The following is a 16,790-nucleotide window of genomic DNA, read 5'->3' on the forward strand; positions in this document are numbered from 1 at the left end:
TTGGGGATGGACAGAGAATTGAAAAGGAAGTAATGTTCTCGTGGAGGGATCAGAGTTGGGTGAGGCCAGACCTGGGAACCACCTAAAATCTTCCTATGGTTTGGGGGATGCTGTGGGGTTTGTGGCTAAAATGCTTGCCTAAGAGGTGGACTCCACAGGCCCTGGACAGAGTCCCCGGGATGTCCCTAGACAGAATCCTAGCCCCCCAGATCCCAGGATGAGAACCTACTCACTGCCCTGCCGGTAACAGGCTCACCCTGTGGGAGCCCGGGACAGCCGTGCAGCCTGCAGCTCCTGGTCTCCTCCGCTGGCCTGGGCTGCCCTTTCCCATCAGCCCAGAGCAGGCAGATTCCCACCCCCGGGGCCCTGCTGCCCACCTCTCGCCCTCTCCCAACTCAGGCACCTTGAGCTGCTACTCCTTAGAGGCCTCAATCTACCATCCAGAGCCTTCTCTCCTTGCCACCCTGCCCCACTGCACTGGGGGTATTTCTGGCTCCCAGAGGGGCAGAAAACCCTGAAACCCGAGCAGAAGCCGTCCTCAGTGCCATGCCTGGAGACGGGCATTAATAGCAGGCTCCCTCAGGCCCCTGACGTGTCTGGGCAGCTGCTCAGCACGTCCCGCGTCCCTCAGCCCCAAGGCCAGCCCACTCTGGCTCAGCCAGGCACACTAAACTTAGTGGCCACTCCCAGCTCGACAACCACTGCCACCCCCCCAGCTCGGCTGTCACCTGCCCTAGGAGACACAGCCGCCGGACTCTGCCCAGGGCACTCACACCTCGGCGACCACCATGTCCCAGACCAAAATGCTGAAGGTCCGCGTGACCCTCTTCTGCATCCTGGCAGGCATCGTGCTGGCCTTGACAGCCGTGGTAACTGACCACTGGGCTGTGCTGAGCCCCCACATGGAGCACCACAACACAACCTGCGAGGCGGCCCACTTCGGCCTCTGGCGGATTTGTACCAAGCGCATCCCCATGGATGACAGCAAGACCTGCGGGCCCATCACCCTGCCCGGGGGTAACGTACCCACCCTCCGTCCCAATCCCCACCGCCCGCCCTTCCCCGTCGTCCCCCTGGCAAAGTTGCCCATGCGAAGGAAGGCAGGTTTCTCTGCCTAGAAATAGGGCAGCCACCCAGCCTTTTCTGCCCAGGGAAGAAGATATGAATTGCATGTGCGGTGCTGGTGGCTGGGGCTGGGTTGTAAGACGAAGGCATTTGTCCCAGCTATTTCTGTCTGGCTGGACCTTGGGGCTTTTTGCCCAGAGCAGAGAGCTGGGCAGGCTCAAGAAGGAACTGCAGCTCTACCAGCCCAGAGACTTCTGGGACCCACCTGGTCACTCTCTCCCTGCAAAGACAAGCTGGGTGGCTCTGTGTCCTCAGGCTAGGGGGACCCATGGGGCTGGCAGGTTTGTTCCTGGTCTCAAGGCAGGAGAGGAGAGAGGACAGGCGATGGAATTTGCAGGGTCCTGTGCAAAATGAAAATGCAGGGTTCCTTGCTCCAAATTACCAAGGATTTCAAGGCAGTGACAGCAGCACATGAAACCACGCATGGGCCCTTGTGGGCCCTGGGCCTGGAGCAGCTGCACAGGTTGAATGTCTGTGAAGCAGGATGTGGCTGTGAGTGAGCCACCTGCCCCCACCTTCTTTTTTTTTTTTTTTTTTTTTTGAGACAGAGTTTCACTCTGTCGCCCAGGCTGGAGTGCAGTGGCACAATCTTGGCTCACTGCAACTTCTGTCTCCTGGACTCAAGCGATTCTCCTGCCTCAGCTTCCCCAGTAGCTGAGATTACAGGCATGTGCCACCACATCCATCTAATTTTTGTACTTTCAGTACAGATGGGGTTTCACCATGTTGGCCAGGCTGGTCTCGAACTCCTGACCTCAGGTGATCCACCTGCCTTGGCCTCCCAAAGTGCTGGGATTACAGGTGTGAGCCACCATGCCTGACCTCCACCCATCCTTTTGTCAGGACTTCAGTCCTCTATGCATCCTCTCTTAGCTCAGACCCTGTCAGAGTTACAAAGCATTTCCTCACCCTGTAATTTAAGCGTGTTCCTCGATTTCCTACCATGTGACCAAACCACACGTTGAAGGTAAGGTCCTTTTCAGGAGTACCTGGTAGTCGCGTGACTAGCCTCTATTCTGCAAATGCAGAGGCTTCTGGATTCTTAGCAAATACAGCACTTTAGAGGAAAGAGTGCTACGTGGAGACCAGGCGGCCAGGGATCTAGTCCCCATTGCCCACTACCCTCAAATGACCATCCAGGGAGGACAAAGCTCTTCTCAGCCTCTGCTTCTTCTTCTATAAAATATGGGACTGACTCTCAGCAACATAAGATCCCTTCCCGGGCTTACAGACGCCCATCCACAGTGGCAGTGGAGCAGGGTGATATCAGTGTGATGTCCCACCTGGTTTTCAGGATTATTTCCTCTTTTATCAGACTAGGTGTTCCTTGAAACCTGTCCTTCAAGGACACTAGGGCTGAGTCCCCAACGATCTTGCAGTCTGCGTGTGAGGCAAAGAGCCCAGACCCCATCCTCCCTTGTCTCTGCTCCCTCTTCCTTCCCTCCTGCTTGCTCCAGAGATCCCCTCCCTTGTTCAGCCCCACTGGACGCCCAGAATACTCGGAAGTGCCCAGCTGTTGTAGAAACACCAAGTCCCAGAGCTGAGAGTGACAGGTGTGGCCATGTGCTTGCAGGGTATCACATAGCCCGGATGCCCATGCCCCTTGGCCACTGCTGAGCACCACCCATAAACAGGCACACCCTCCAGCCAACTCCCCTGGGTAGGGCAGGGCAGGGCAGGGCAGGGCAAGGCAGATTCTTCAGGGACCATGCATGGGGACGTGCTGTTACAGTCCTGTTCACCCGTCCTTGGAACCATCTGCCTTTTAAAGTCAGAGCAGAGGACTGGGCAGTGAGCAGAGTCCACACAGGGAAGAGACAGGCTGGTGAGAGGTGACTGGACCAATTGCAAGGGGCCAACAGGCATTGCTTGGCCTTAAGCCTGACCAGGATCTACCTCTTTGCCTTCTTAGCTTAACCAGCTATGAACCATACCTCCCACACTTGTGACACTGAGCACTACCTTTCCCCCAGTAATCTTCCAGAGTATATTCCTGCCTTTTTCCCTCTCTTTTCTCTGCAAATGGACATCTTTCTCCTTCCCCATCTGCCCTTCTTGTGCTCCCTGGGACCACTCTTCTCTGGAGGGAGGAAGTGAGTTCATATGTGGCCTGTCATTATTAACAACAACAATAATAATAATGGCACATACATGTAACCCTATGTGCCAAATATTGTTGTAAATGCTTTACATATATTAACTTTGAAAGACATGATAATGTCTTTCATTATCATGGAAATGATAGGAAAAAAATGATAGGAAAAAAAATGATAGGAAAAAAAAATGATAGAAAAAGAACCTCCAAAAATCTTCTTCTCCATAAAAGTAATGAGAAGGCTGGCAGAAATGGTCAGAATCAACATTTTCAGACCTCTGGAAATTAAACAAACTCTTGCAGCAATACAGCAAGAAAAATGGGTGAATCTCAGGAGGACCAGTGAGTTCTGTGGTATTTTAACTTACCTTATTCCTGTTTCCCTTTCCCAGCTCTGTGGTAACCTTGCAAACCAACATTCCGTAATCACAGTGAAAATCAGCATCCCAGTAGCCTCTGGAGGAGAGATAATGGGGTTGGATCAAAGGCCCATTCCCAGAGAGTTGTTATTATTTGACCTGTCTGGTGATTCCCTGAAAACCCCGCTTGAGAAGCTGTTTCTGTTTGACCTGACTCTGAGCTCATCCAGTGCAAATAGTCTTTCTCCCTGGGGACGTTTGTTGAACATAATTAGAGATGATTGATTAACATCATGGCTGTCTGAGGCAGTAGATAAAAGTTGGGGAAAACAACAGGCTAACCAAAAAACTGGAGACTGAGATGTCCATAGGTTGCTTTGAAAAGCTCCAACATATTCCTGGGAATCTAGGAGGCCACATGCATGCACAATGCTATATGCATGCTCAGGAAAGACCTGAGAAGGCCCTCAGCACTCTCTGCCTTATCTTGAGGCTCTGTTCAAGCAGAAAGTGAAGGCTAAGGCAGAGATGTGGGTGGCTTAGCTGAGCGTGAAAGTCATATGCAGAGCCCCTCAGTAAAGACTGGGAGAGGCATTGTTGCCAAGCGTTTTAGGAAAATTTCTAATTGGTCACTAAGCTAATTGAACAGGGATTTCAGTGGTCACACATGACAAAAAACACAGACTTCACCATCTTAGTTCAAAAAAGTCACTAAACAAACAACGGTAACAAATCCTCAAGAAGGGGAAACAACTGATTTCCAGAGTTGCCACATTATATTGTTTAAAAAATACTGGCTGGGTGTGGTGGCTCACTCCTGTATTCCCAGCACTTTTGGAGGCCAAGTGAGAGGCTTGCTTGAGGCCAGGGGTTTGAGATCAACCTGGGCAATATAGCAAGACCCTGTCCCTACCAAAAAACACACACACACACACACACAAAATAGTGGTGGCATGTGCCTGTAATTCTAGCTACTCCTGAGGCTTAGGTGAGGGAATTGTTTGATCCCAGGAGTTAGAGACTACAGTGAACTATGATCATGCCACTGCACTCCAGCCTGGGTGACAGAGCGAGACTCTGTCCCTAAACAAATAAATACATACATAAATAATACAAGACATGCAAAGAACTAAAATGATATGGGGCATACATGGGGCAGGGAGCAGTCAATAGATCCCTAAGGAAGCCAGATATTGGACTTACTAGACAAAAACTTTAAATCAGCTATAGTAAATATATCCAAAGAACTTTTAAAAACAATCAAAAGAATTAAAGATGAAAATGATGCCTCATGAAATAGAAACTATCAATTAAGACACAGAAATTATTTTTAAGGACAAAATAGAAATTCTGGAGTTGAAAAGTACAATAACTAAAATGAGAAATTCACTAGAGGGGCTCAATGGCATATCTGAGCAGGCAAAAGAATCAGTGACCTTTAAGATAAGTCAGTTGAGATTAGCCAGTTTGAGGAACAGACAGATAGAAAGAATAAAGAAAAATGACGAGAGCCTCGGAGACTTATGGGATGCCATCAAGTTTATGTAAAGGGAGTCCCAGAAGGAGAGGAAAAGAGAGAAAGGAGCAAAAAATGTATGTGAAAAATAATGTCCAAAAGCTTCCCAAATTGGATGAAAAACATTAAAAATCTACAAATTTATGAAGCTCAATGAATTCCAGGTAGAATAAACTCTAAGGGATCCACATCTAGACACATGATAATCAAACTGTTGAAAGATAGAGACAAAGAATCTTAAAAACGGAAAGAAGAAACTCACTGCATATGAGGAATCCTTAATAAGATGAACAGCCAATTTTTCCCCAAATCTATGGAGGCCAGAAGGTGGTGGGATGACATACATATATTAGCTCACCTAATCCTCACAGAAATCTCCATGAAGGCCATGCTATTATCATCATCCCAATCTTACAGATAAAGAAAATGAACCACTGAGAGGTTGAGATATTTGACAAGGTAACACAGGTGATGAGCAGAGCAGCCAGGACTCACACTCAGACCCTAACATTCACCTTTTTAGTCAATACATTAACTACTTTACAACAACCCAGTGAGTGGGTTCTTATTCTACAGGTGGTTCCTATTCTACAGGTGGTTCTTATTCTACAGGTGGTTCTCATTCTACAGGTAGGAACACAGAGGCTGAGCATAGCCTTCCCCAGGCTAACTAGCTAACAAATAGAGGTTCTCCACCCAAGTCTTGAATCCAGAGCATCCTTTCCCTCCAGTTCCTTCTCACACCCTCTATTGTGCATGTAAACACAGCTCCTAAAAGCTCTGACCCAAGTGAACACAAGGAGTCCAGCTTTTGACATGGCATAGTTTGAGGGCAGCTGGACCAGAAGCTGGTGCAGTGGAGCAGACTTCTCAAGGTCCCATTTAGTCTTAGAATGTTGGAGGCTCAGTGGGCAAGAGTTGTCTAATTTTTCTACTGTCCTCCAAACAGTCTTAGAAGGACTTCCATGTACAAGATCAACATCTAAGACCAATTCCAATGCCTCCAGAATGAGAGTAGGAGCCTCTCCCAAAGGAGAGACTATGTGTTCTGAAAGTCCAAATGAACCCGCAGAGAGGCCATCCTCTGCCCTTGGGCTGGGTGAAGTGCTGCTTCTTTCAGCTTCTGCCTCTTTAGGGCAAGGAGGCAGGCTGTCCCAGGGCCCACTGTGCCTAGTGCCCCATTTTCCCTACTGGTCCATCTTCTCTCAGTGCGGGAATTGGGACTGTATGAAACAGCATGATACTACTGCCCGCAGGAATTTCATGGGCTCCCCTCACCACCCACAGGAGTCCATGCCAGAGGCCTAGGCCAAAGCCAGGCTTCTCCCATGGAAAAACAGTGCTCTGAAGCTCTAGGGTCAGGTCTTGGAGATTTCTCCAGCCCATTTTATAAAATTCTTCAATCAGAGGTATGGGAGGAGACCCAGCCCAGAGAAAACACTGTTGGGAGCTGATAGAACTTCTTTTACCAAAAGGCTAAAAACAACACTGACATCAAGGCAAGTTAGAGGCTTCCTTGCAACCCTAAAGTACCAGTTTCTTTGGTTTTGGACAAATCCACAAAGTATCTTTGACTATATGAAAGTCTCCATGGACTGTCACTTGGCACACTGATACATTCTCAGTGATAACCCAAGGCATCTGCTAATCCTACCAGCTGTTCCAGCTATCAAAGAAAGATCCCTATTAACTCAAGTTCAGCTTGGAGCTAAATGTGGCTTCTGCTCTAATTCTTTGAAACTGGCACGCTACACATGGTTCTGCACAGTTACTAATGCCCTTAACCAGAACACTTGGTTAGCCAGACTATTCCATCCCCCATCAAGTCTGAGAGCTGAGTTCACCATATTTTTAATAAATAACCCATTTAATATTTTTAAACCACTGAGTCTTACAGAAATAAGGAGATTAAAATCAGCATAAGCCATTTGCAGAGACAAAGGAAAATGGCACAAACTCAAAGTTCCTAACACCCCAGATCATCATCCTGGCACTGGAATCTTTGCTGACTCAGTCAGAAGCAAAGCTGCAATCCCTGAGCTTTGTGTAAGTGTGATGGAAGCCAGGGCAGCGGGGCAGAGAGCGACATCCCAGAGGCAGAGGCAGGAAGACTCAGAGTCTGCACAGGACCATCACGGTCCCTCTCCTCTTGACCCATGACTAAGATGGGTCCACCTCGGATATCCTTCCTCTTTACGTTGCCCTGGATGCTCAATTTCCCAAATAATATCCGCCTGGACCCAGGGACAAGGCAGGGAGGGAAGGGGCTCATAGTAGAGTCTGTCCATCTGAACAGGACCCTGCACCCTCTTGAGTAACATGGGCAGATGCCTAGCCCGATTTGTCCTAAATGAAGCCTAGGTCTGAAGTGCCCCCACCCCTACAGGGGCCATCAGAGACCATGAAAGGGTTTATGGTCTCCAATGGGCAGCCACATAGCCCAGGAGTGAATGCTTCTCCCAGATTCAGGGCAGGAGACACCGGTCTTTTTCATGTGCTAAGCCCAAGAAAGGGGACAGGATCGGCCCATCAGTCCTCAGGCCCCCAGTTCAGCCACGTAAGAGTGAAGCTGAGGCTTCCTGATATCCCGAGAAGGAATCCTACCCACTGGAGGCCCCCTCCCTCCATTTGAGGACACTTAATGGAGAAGAGGGAGGGGGAACATTGTACCTGGACCACCAAAAGAAAAGCATCCCCCCAAAAGCTCACAACCTGGCTCCTGCAGACATGTAGCCTACCTCTGTGTCTGAGTTAAGATTTCTATCCAAGCAGCCAGCAGCCAGACGGAGCCTGGCATTTATCTGGTGGGGATTTGGCGAGCCAAATGCTACCCACCTGTGTGAGAGTCACCTCAGCAACCCACCAGGTGCAAACAGCTGTGCCCCAGCAAGGCACTCCATGGCCCTCATCTCAGGGCCCTCCGCTGGAAAGGATTTTAACTTATGGCTTTCAAGCAGTCAGGGAGGCAGCTGACCGTGAAATACACTTGAATTCAGTCAATTCTGACAACTGAAATTGGCCCTTCAAGAATGAAACAGAAACAGAAATGTTCCTTTGTCTAGAGGGAGACACATGGAGACTTAGGACATAGCATGGGCCATTTTGAAGGGCTGATTCGAGAGATCTACAGCTAATAATCTAACAAATAGAAGAGATCTGCATTATGCTTTAAAATAGCACCGGATGCCCAGAGAGAATAGCAGAGCACCAATTCTGACATCACCACCAGCAGTCAGACACCCCAGGTAACGCGGTTCAAAAGGAAAGTGATTTAAATATAGAAGCACATAGGGAAGGCTGTTTATGCCAGGAACGGGTACTGCTGCTAAACCAGATCCCATCTCCAGGGGTCATTTCCTTCCTCAGCCTCAGGAGAGGCAGCAGCCCCAGCTTTGGGGGGAAGGAGGGGAATGGTAGGAGACCACAGGCTTAAGGAGCAAGAAGAATGATTTAGGTCTGATTAAAGAAAGCCTTCATTCCAAAGAAAAGCCTCGATATCACTGCAGGCACATTTCCCGAAAGAACTAGGCATCAACTGCCTTGTGAGCATCTAAATGAAGCCTGGAAGTGAAGAAATGAATTGACAAACTAGACACCATCTAAACCAGAGAAAGAGATGTTTTTCTATTTAAGGGTCACTGACCCACAGGAAAAGAAATCAATGAAGGGCCTCTACAAATAAAAAGCAAACTAATTTAGTTTTTGAAGGAACCATAATATAAAATAAGCCATTCATCCACTTTCTAAATCAAGAGCAAAGAAGATAAACTGCATTTAGCAAGAAATAAGACAGTGCTTTTTTTTTTTTTTTTTTTTTTTTTGAGACGGAGTCCCACTCTGTCACCCAGGCTGGAGTGCAGTGGCACGACCTCAGCTCACTGCAACTTCTGCCTCCCGGGTTGAAGCAATTCTCCTGCCTAAGCCTTCTAAAGTGCTGGGATTACAGGTGTGAGCCACCACGCCTGGCCTGTGCTTTGATTTTATAGTATACCTAGCTATGAGAGAGAGACTGAAAGAGAAAAATGGAAGTGAAATTATATTTTAAATCAGCATGAATTTCCTTGTGCTGAGCCCCTCCCCTCTCCCTCATCAAATTCAGATTTGCGTTCCTACTGCTCACAGACTTTCCATAGCTTTTATGCCAATTATCAGGTGGGCCAAGCGGCTTTGTGGGGCAGGTCTCATCTGGGCTGTCTCGCAGAGACCAGGGACCCAGTGAAACCACATGATGGTCACACTCAGCCCTCGTAGGGGTTCCATCTGCATCCAGGCCATCCCAATGGCCACGCGGAAAAAGCCCTTTGCAGGGCATTTTAAGGGGCCTGGAGCAGGGTTCCCATCCTGGCTGCACATCAGGATCTCCCAGAAAGCTTTTGAAAAATGCTGTTTCCCAGGTCCCACCAGTGAACCAGCATGTGCCTGGATTCTGATGAGAAACACAGTCCCAGATTTGGGATTGATCCAGGGTTTCTCAACCTTGGCACTCTTGATATTTTGGCCTGGATTATTCCATGTTGGGAGGACCTGTCCTGTGTGTCTTGGGATGTTCAGCAGCGTCTGTGGCCTCTACCGGCTGGGTGCCAGGTATACCCCTCTCACCACCACCATGTCCCCAGGCATCGCCCAGCGTCCCCTGGGGGAGCAGAATCGGCCCCAACAGAGACTGCTGTTTGGTTCTTTGTTGATTGTGCACCCTGCACACCCTGAAAAATGGCTTGAGCCTGGGCCTCGGTTACCCCGTCTGCCTAGTGGGGTGTAGAACCCACAAGCCGTCTGCCCTGCAGACTCATCCAGCCTCAACTCCCTGAAGACCTCCCAGCCCTCCAGGCAACCTCATTATCCCACTGAGATGTTGTTCTAAGGGTCAAAGACAGATGTTTCAGCCCAGATTAAGGATCTGGGGAGAAGAGAGGCTGCCAGAGCCCCCTGCATGCTGAACAGAATGACACCACACTCTCTGCCAGGCCTCTGTCCTTGCTACGGGTTGCTCCCCTCAACTCACAGTCTGTCTCCTCCTTTGCAGAGAAGAACTGTTCCTACTTCAGGCATTTTAACCCCGGCGAGAGCTCGGAGATCTTTGAATTCACCACTCAGAAGGGTGAGCCTGGGTGGAAAGGGGTCTGGGGTGACAAGAGGGGACTTCTGTGTCGTGCATCACTGGGCCAGAAAGTCACTGGCAAAAGCACTGACTTCCTCATGCCTGATGAGAAGAAGCCCATGGTGCATTTGAACAACAGCCTTGTCACTGCCCCGCTCCGGAGGCCCCAGGCAGCCGCCTTCTATCTCCAGGGCCCAGAGCTTCCACACCTCGGGGCCAGGGAGCGTTTGTAGAAGCAGCACCTCCTGGCAGGGTCCTACCCAAGGGCAGCTGTTGTGACGGGAGCTGTGGATGTGGAACAAGTACTCAGAAGCTCCGTGGTGGCTCTTGGTGGGATGTGATAGTTAGAGTCTGCAGGGACAGTCTGAGTCCCTCCCTGGCCTAGAAATCCTCCCTGAGTACCAGGAGGGCGCGGTGGGCTCTGGGAGCTTTTCAGGATCCACAGAGCTCAGAGGCACACCCACTGTTGGGAGTACAGACCCGTGCCTGCCCACGCCCAGACAGCTGCACACAGGGTGAGTGGGCAGACGCACAGACACACACTGACACACACAGACACACACAACACAGATACACACACACAATGACACACACAAGACACAGACGCACAGAGACACTGACACACATGCACAATGACGCACACAATGACACACACAGACACACACTGACACACACAGATACACACATACAATGACACACACAAGACACACACAGACACACAGAGACACACACTGACACACACGTACAATGACACAGACACAGACACACACTGACACACACGCATGACACACAAGGACACACACAGACACACACTGACACACACACAGATACACACATAGAATGACACACACAAGACACACACTGACACACAGAGACACACACTGACACACATGTACAATGACACAGACACAGAGACACACACTGACACACACGCATGACACACAATGACACACACAGACACTGACACACACACAGATACACACATACAATGACACACACAAGACACACATAGACACAGAGACACACACTTGACACACACAGAATGACACACACAATGACACACATAGACACAGAGACACACACTTGACACACACAGAATGACACACACAATGACACACACAGACACTGAGACACACACTGTGGTACATGGTGTGGTCCCTAACCAGCCACGACGAGAGCTCCCGGGCTGAGGCCGCATGCTGGGTGTCCCTTGTGTTTGCAGAGTACAGCATCTCGGCAGCCGCCATCGCCATCTTCAGCCTTGGCTTCATCATCCTGGGCAGCCTCTGTGTCCTTCTGTCCCTTGGGAAGAAGAGGGACTATCTGCTGCGACCCGCGTCCATGTTCTACGCCTTTGCAGGTAGATTGGGGGCTCTGCCTGAGCGCCGGGGCCAGGGGACCATGTCGCGGGGGATTCTCTGCTCCACCCTCATACCCACCACGAGATTTGGGTGAGGGGCATTTCCCAGGCTCCATCCCCATCCAGGGGCAAACCTGGCCAGGCCCTCAGCGACTCCAGGTGGGTTGGAGGGAGAGAGAGCTTGGCGGTTTGTCCATTCCTCCCCACGACTCAACCCTCAAGGCCCCAAAGAAACTGCCCAGAGAATGATTAACAAAAGAAGGAAAGAAACATGGTCACCTTTCTTTCTTTTTCTTGGGGGACGAGGAAGAGGGTCTCGCTCTGTCCGTCCAGTCTGGAGTGCAGTGGCACGATCACAGCTCACTGCAGCCTCGAACTCCTGGGTTCAAGGGTTCCTCCCGCCCCGGCCTCCTAGTAGCTGGGACTACAGACGTGCACCACCACACCTGGCTAATTTTTCATTTTATTTTAATTTTTTGTAGAGATGGAGGGCTCATCACTATGTTGCCCAGGCTGGTCTCAAACTCCTGGCCTCAAGCGATCCTCCTGCCTCAGCCTCCCAAAGTGCTGGGATTACAGGTGTGAGCCACCACACCTGGCCACATGGTTGCCCTTCTGAGGGATGCAGGAATAGGGTGGTGGGTGGACAAATGGATCCTTCTGCAGGTTTCCAGCTAGAACCTGCCTTGAGACAGCTTTTCCCCCAAGGCAAGGTCACCTCCTCCTCCATGCACACAGGCTGGGGTGGGGCTGGTGGCTACGGCAGACGCCCCTCGGTCCCTGAGCGTGCTTGGCTCTGCCCCCAGGTCTCTGCATCCTCGTCTCGGTGGAGGTCATGCGGCAGTCGGTGAAGCGCATGATTGACAGTGAGGACACCGTCTGGATCGAGTACTATTACTCCTGGTCCTTTGCCTGCGCCTGTGCCGCCTTCGTTCTCCTCTTTCTTAGCGGTCTCGCCCTCCTGCTGTTCTCCCTGCCTCGAATGCCCCGGAACCCATGGGAATCCTGCATGGATGCTGAGCCCGAGCACTAGCCCTCCTGCGGCCCTAGCGACCCTCAGGCTTCTTCCCCAGGAAGCCGGGTCTTGGCCTGGAACCTTCCAGAGAGGAGGCGGGAGCAATTTTAGCTCCACTCTGCTCCCATCTGCCCCCCTGCAACAGTCGCAGGCTGCTTCCTGTCTCTGAGCTCCTCTGGGCTGCCGCAGGCTCCCCTGGGAATAGAGCAAGAGGACGCGAGTCCCAACCTGGCCACAGTTGGGGGAGGCAGAACGAGCAGGTGGACAGGTGTTTGCAGGGGCCCAACTTCCCCTGGAGCTCAGAGGTGTCCCCACTGTACCAGCCTCTGATAAGCTGCCTCCAGTTGTCCTTTATGAACATTGCAGGGACAACCTGTGTTTGCCAGTTCTGGGTGTTTCGTGTAAATAGCCAGCCTGTCTCTTTCTCGGTGATAAAACACACCCTCTCTGGTGAGCCCAGCGTCCCCTCCTTGGCTTCCAGGAGCCCTGGGAAGCATTTTTAACTGGGTAGACTCTGACTGTGGCTTGAAATAAAGAGCTCTCAGAAAACTCATGTTTTCCTGGCGCCTTGCATAGAAATCGCTCGGATTCCCAGTCACATCAGGGGCCCCCCTGACGCCGAATGAGAAGGGAAGGCAGGTCACCCGGGTATGTTGAGGTCTTTTGTGGGGACAAGAGAGCAACACACGTGGCTTAGAGGCTCTGAATTCCAACTCGTATCTCTAGGCCCTGAGATTGTTTTCAGGAGAAACTAGAAACCCTCTGATGAAGCAAGGGTGTTAAAAATAGGAGGGGTTATTTCTAGAGCCTGGGATGCAACGCACCTGGTGCCAACGCAGCGCTGAAGCAGCCAGCCAGTGTCTGATTTCTGATGCTGGATTTTTCTTGTGAAGAACATCAGGAAGCAGGGCTTAGCAGTTAGATACTTAGGGCCACATGGAGAGCCATGATTTGCACTATTCTGCCTTCCAAAACCCCACAGTACTTGCCCAGGCTTCCGAAGTGGAGTTCAGACATGATCGGCAGATGGGATCCTTGCCTTGCTTCCCAGAGAACCCACTGGAGTTCATGCTTCTAGGGCAGGGTTTGGCAAACTATAGCCCGTGGGCCACACCTGGCCTGCCACCTCTTGCTGTATGGCCCACAAGCAAAAGGTAGTTTTTACAGTTTTAAATTGTTAAAATAAATAAATAAATAAAATTTTATTTTAAAAAAGGCCAAGCGCAGTGGCTCACGCCTGTAATCCCAACACTTTGGGAGGCCAACATGGGTGGATCACAAGGTCAGGAGTTCAAGACCACCCTGGCCAAGATGATGAAACCCCATCTCTATTAAAAACACAAAAAATTAGCCGGGCATGGTGGCACATGCCTGTAATCCCATGTACTCGGCAGGCTGAGGCAGGAGAATTGCTTGAACCGGGAAGGTGGAGGTTGCAATGAGCCGAGATCACGCCATTGCCCTCCAGCCTGGGCAACAGAGTGAGACTCCATCTCAAAAACAAAACAAAACAAAACAAAAACCCCAAAAACAATCAAGGAACTGGGCATCGCGGCTCACACCTGTAATTTCAGTAATTTGGAAGGCTGAGGCAAGAGGATTGTTTGAGGCCAGGAGTTCGAGACCACTCTGGGCAACATAGCAAGACTCCATCTCTACAAAAAATAAAAATAAAATAATTTAAAGATAAAAAGAAGAATATCTCATGACACATGAAAATGATAAGAAATTCACATCTCAATGCCTGTAAATAAAGTTAGATTAACACCAAGCCACGCCCATTCCGTGGCTGCTTTCGTCACCATTGAGTAGTTTCAACAGAGATCTTCTGTCCCGCAATGCTGAAAATATTTACTATCTGACCCTGTATGAAAAATGTGTGATTACGCCTGTTCTGGAGGAAAACTGTACAACCATCAGCCCCCATATCAGCCTTTTACTGGTCCCATCTGAAAGCTGAGGGGAAGTTCATTATTTCAGTTCGCCTGCGGTACCTCGGGGGTGTGGGCTGGGCTAGGAGGGGTGTCAGAGGAGACTCACTCAAAGACGCAAAGATCCAGCCAGGAAACAAACTTGCTCCAGGTAAAGGAGAATCAGAAGATGACTGTCCCGGCAGCCAGGGAGCTGGGGCCACAATTTATGAGTAAGAAGGAAGAGAGATAACTTCATCCCATTGATAACCATTTTGGAGGTTGATATTATTGGTGTTTTTTTTTTTTTCTTTTTTGAGACAGTGTCTCACTCTGGAGTACAGTGCCCAGGCTGGAGTACAGTGCCCAGGCTGGAGTACAGTGGCACAATCACAGCTCACTATAGCCTCGAGTTCCGGGACTCAAGTGATCCTCCTACCTCAGCCTCCCAAGTAGTAGGGACTGCAGGCATGCACCACCACACCCAGCTAATTTTTTTCATTTTTTGTTGAGACAGGGTTTCGATATGTTGCCCAGGCTGGTCTCTAACTCCTGGGCTCAAGCGATCCACTAGCCTTGGCCTCCCAAATTGCTGGGATTATGGGCATGAGCCACCACATCCAACCTGCTTTTTTTTTTTTTTTAACAGATCGGAGTCTTGCTATGCTGCCCAGGCTGGCCTCAAACTTCTGGGCTCCAGCAGTCCTCCTGCCTCAGTCTCTGGAGTAGCTGGGATTACAGGTGTGAGCCACCATGCCTGGCTCAAATGTTGTTCTTTTTTTACTCTTTTTAATTTTAGCAGAATCAGACTGGCGTGCATATTCTTTTCTTTTCTTTTTTTCTTTTTTTTTTTTTTCAGATGGTGTCTTGCTCTGTCACCCAGGCTGGAGTGCAGTGGTGTGATCTCAGCTCACCACAACCTCCGCCTCCCGGGTTCAAGCAATGCTCCTGCCTTAGCCTCCCGAGTAGCTGGGATTACAGGTGCCGGCCACCACACCCAGCTAATTTTTGTATTTTTGGTAGAGACGGGGTTTCACCATGTTGGCCAAGATGGTCTCGAACTCCTGACCTCAGGTGATCCACCCGCCTCAGCCTCCCAGAATGCTGGGATTACAAGCGTGAGCCACCATGCCCGGGGCTTTGGCATGCATTTTCTACTTCCCCATGGGTGCCTATGGGTCGGTCCCCCCAAAACACATCTGAATGGAATATCCACCAAACAGAATACATTCGGCTTCCCAGGCTTTTAACTCTTTTAAGATATACTTCAGCACAGCCAGAACTGCGATACAAACCAAAGGGTTGGAGGCTGGCCGCCAGAGAGCCACACATCCTGGCGTCTGCCCCAGAAAGAGGCAACGCAGCAGAGCAAAATAGAGTTGACCAAACCAATGAGGGAAAATGTCTTACTCCCCACCCGCTAAACGCTGCTTGCCAGAAGGATGCCCACAGGGGAAAATGGTTGGCTTTGCCAGGGACTGAAGGCCTCACTTCAGGGTCCATGCAGGCCCTGCTCTGAAGGCCACCCAGAGCCCAAACACAGAACAACAGTGTCATCTGCCCTGAAGCCTTGGTTGGCCTCAGAAGCCAATGGCTTCTCACTCCTTGCTTGGAACTGTGTGATTTTTTTTTTTTTTTTTTTTGAGACAGAGTCTTGCTCTGTTGCCCAGGCTGGAGTGCAGTGGCACAATCTCAGCTCACTGCAACCTCTGTCTCCCGGATTCAAGCGATTCTCCTGCCTCAGCCTCCTGAGTAGCTGGGATTACAGGCGCCCGCAACCACACCTGGCTAATTTTTGTACTTTTAGTAGAGATGGGGTTTTGCCATGTTGGCCAGGCTGGTCTCAAACTCCCGACCTCGGGTGATCCGACCACCTCGCCTCCTGGAACTATGTGACTTTGACCCACAGCACACCTTGATGTCCTGTCACACTTGCAATTTCTCAGTGTTTTTTGTTTTTTTATTTATTTTATTATTATTATTATTTTTGAGACAGAGTCTTACTTGCTGCCCAGGCTGGAGTGCAGTGGTGCGATCTCAGCTCACTGCAGCCTTGACCTCCTGGGCTCAAGCGATCCTCCCGTCTCAGCCTTCCAAGTGGCTGGGACCACAGGCATGCGCCACCACACCCGGCTAATTTCTGTATTTTTTTTTTTAGAGACAGGGTTTCGCCAGGCTTTCTCAGCGTTTTTACGTCCATCATCTTCCGTGAGGCCAAGAAGGCAGCAGAGGCAGGACCAGCAACTAGTTCATCAAGATCCAGACTTAAGTGCGATTTTTTAAGAACTGTGGTAAAATACACATAACGTAAA

The 16,790-nt window shown here is 50.1% G+C and overlaps 1 protein-coding gene across 1 annotated transcript; it reads left to right on the forward strand.

The window, feature by feature from the left end:
* Nucleotides 1-682: 682 nt before the first annotated feature.
* Nucleotides 683-13,117, forward strand: CACNG1 (calcium voltage-gated channel auxiliary subunit gamma 1). The gene is made up of 4 exons (XM_002827743.4): nt 683-1,017; nt 10,119-10,193; nt 11,416-11,553; nt 12,360-13,117. Exons 1-4 carry the CDS (start codon nt 789-791, stop codon nt 12,584-12,586), a joined length of 669 nt encoding a protein of 222 aa, XP_002827789.4. The 5' UTR covers nt 683-788; the 3' UTR covers nt 12,587-13,117.
* Nucleotides 13,118-16,790: the final 3,673 nt, after the last annotated feature.

This window comes from Pongo abelii, chromosome 19 (genome assembly GCF_028885655.2).
Source record: "Pongo abelii isolate AG06213 chromosome 19, NHGRI_mPonAbe1-v2.0_pri, whole genome shotgun sequence".
NCBI classification, from domain to species: Eukaryota; Metazoa; Chordata; class Mammalia; order Primates; family Hominidae; genus Pongo; species Pongo abelii.

What these genes read in the sequence shown, in the direction of transcription:
- CACNG1 (XM_002827743.4), top strand. Translation starts at nt 789, where the DNA reads ATGTCCCAGACCAAAATGCTGAAGGTCCGCGTGACCCTCTTCTGCATC. An exon ending in GCCCATCACCCTGCCCGGGG is followed by an intron (nt 1,018 to 10,118) that starts GTAACGTACCCA and finishes CCTCCTTTGCAG; the next exon opens with AGAAGAACTGTTCCTACTTC. An exon ending in CATGTTCTACGCCTTTGCAG is followed by an intron (nt 11,554 to 12,359) that starts GTAGATTGGGGG and finishes CTCTGCCCCCAG; the next exon opens with GTCTCTGCATCCTCGTCTCG.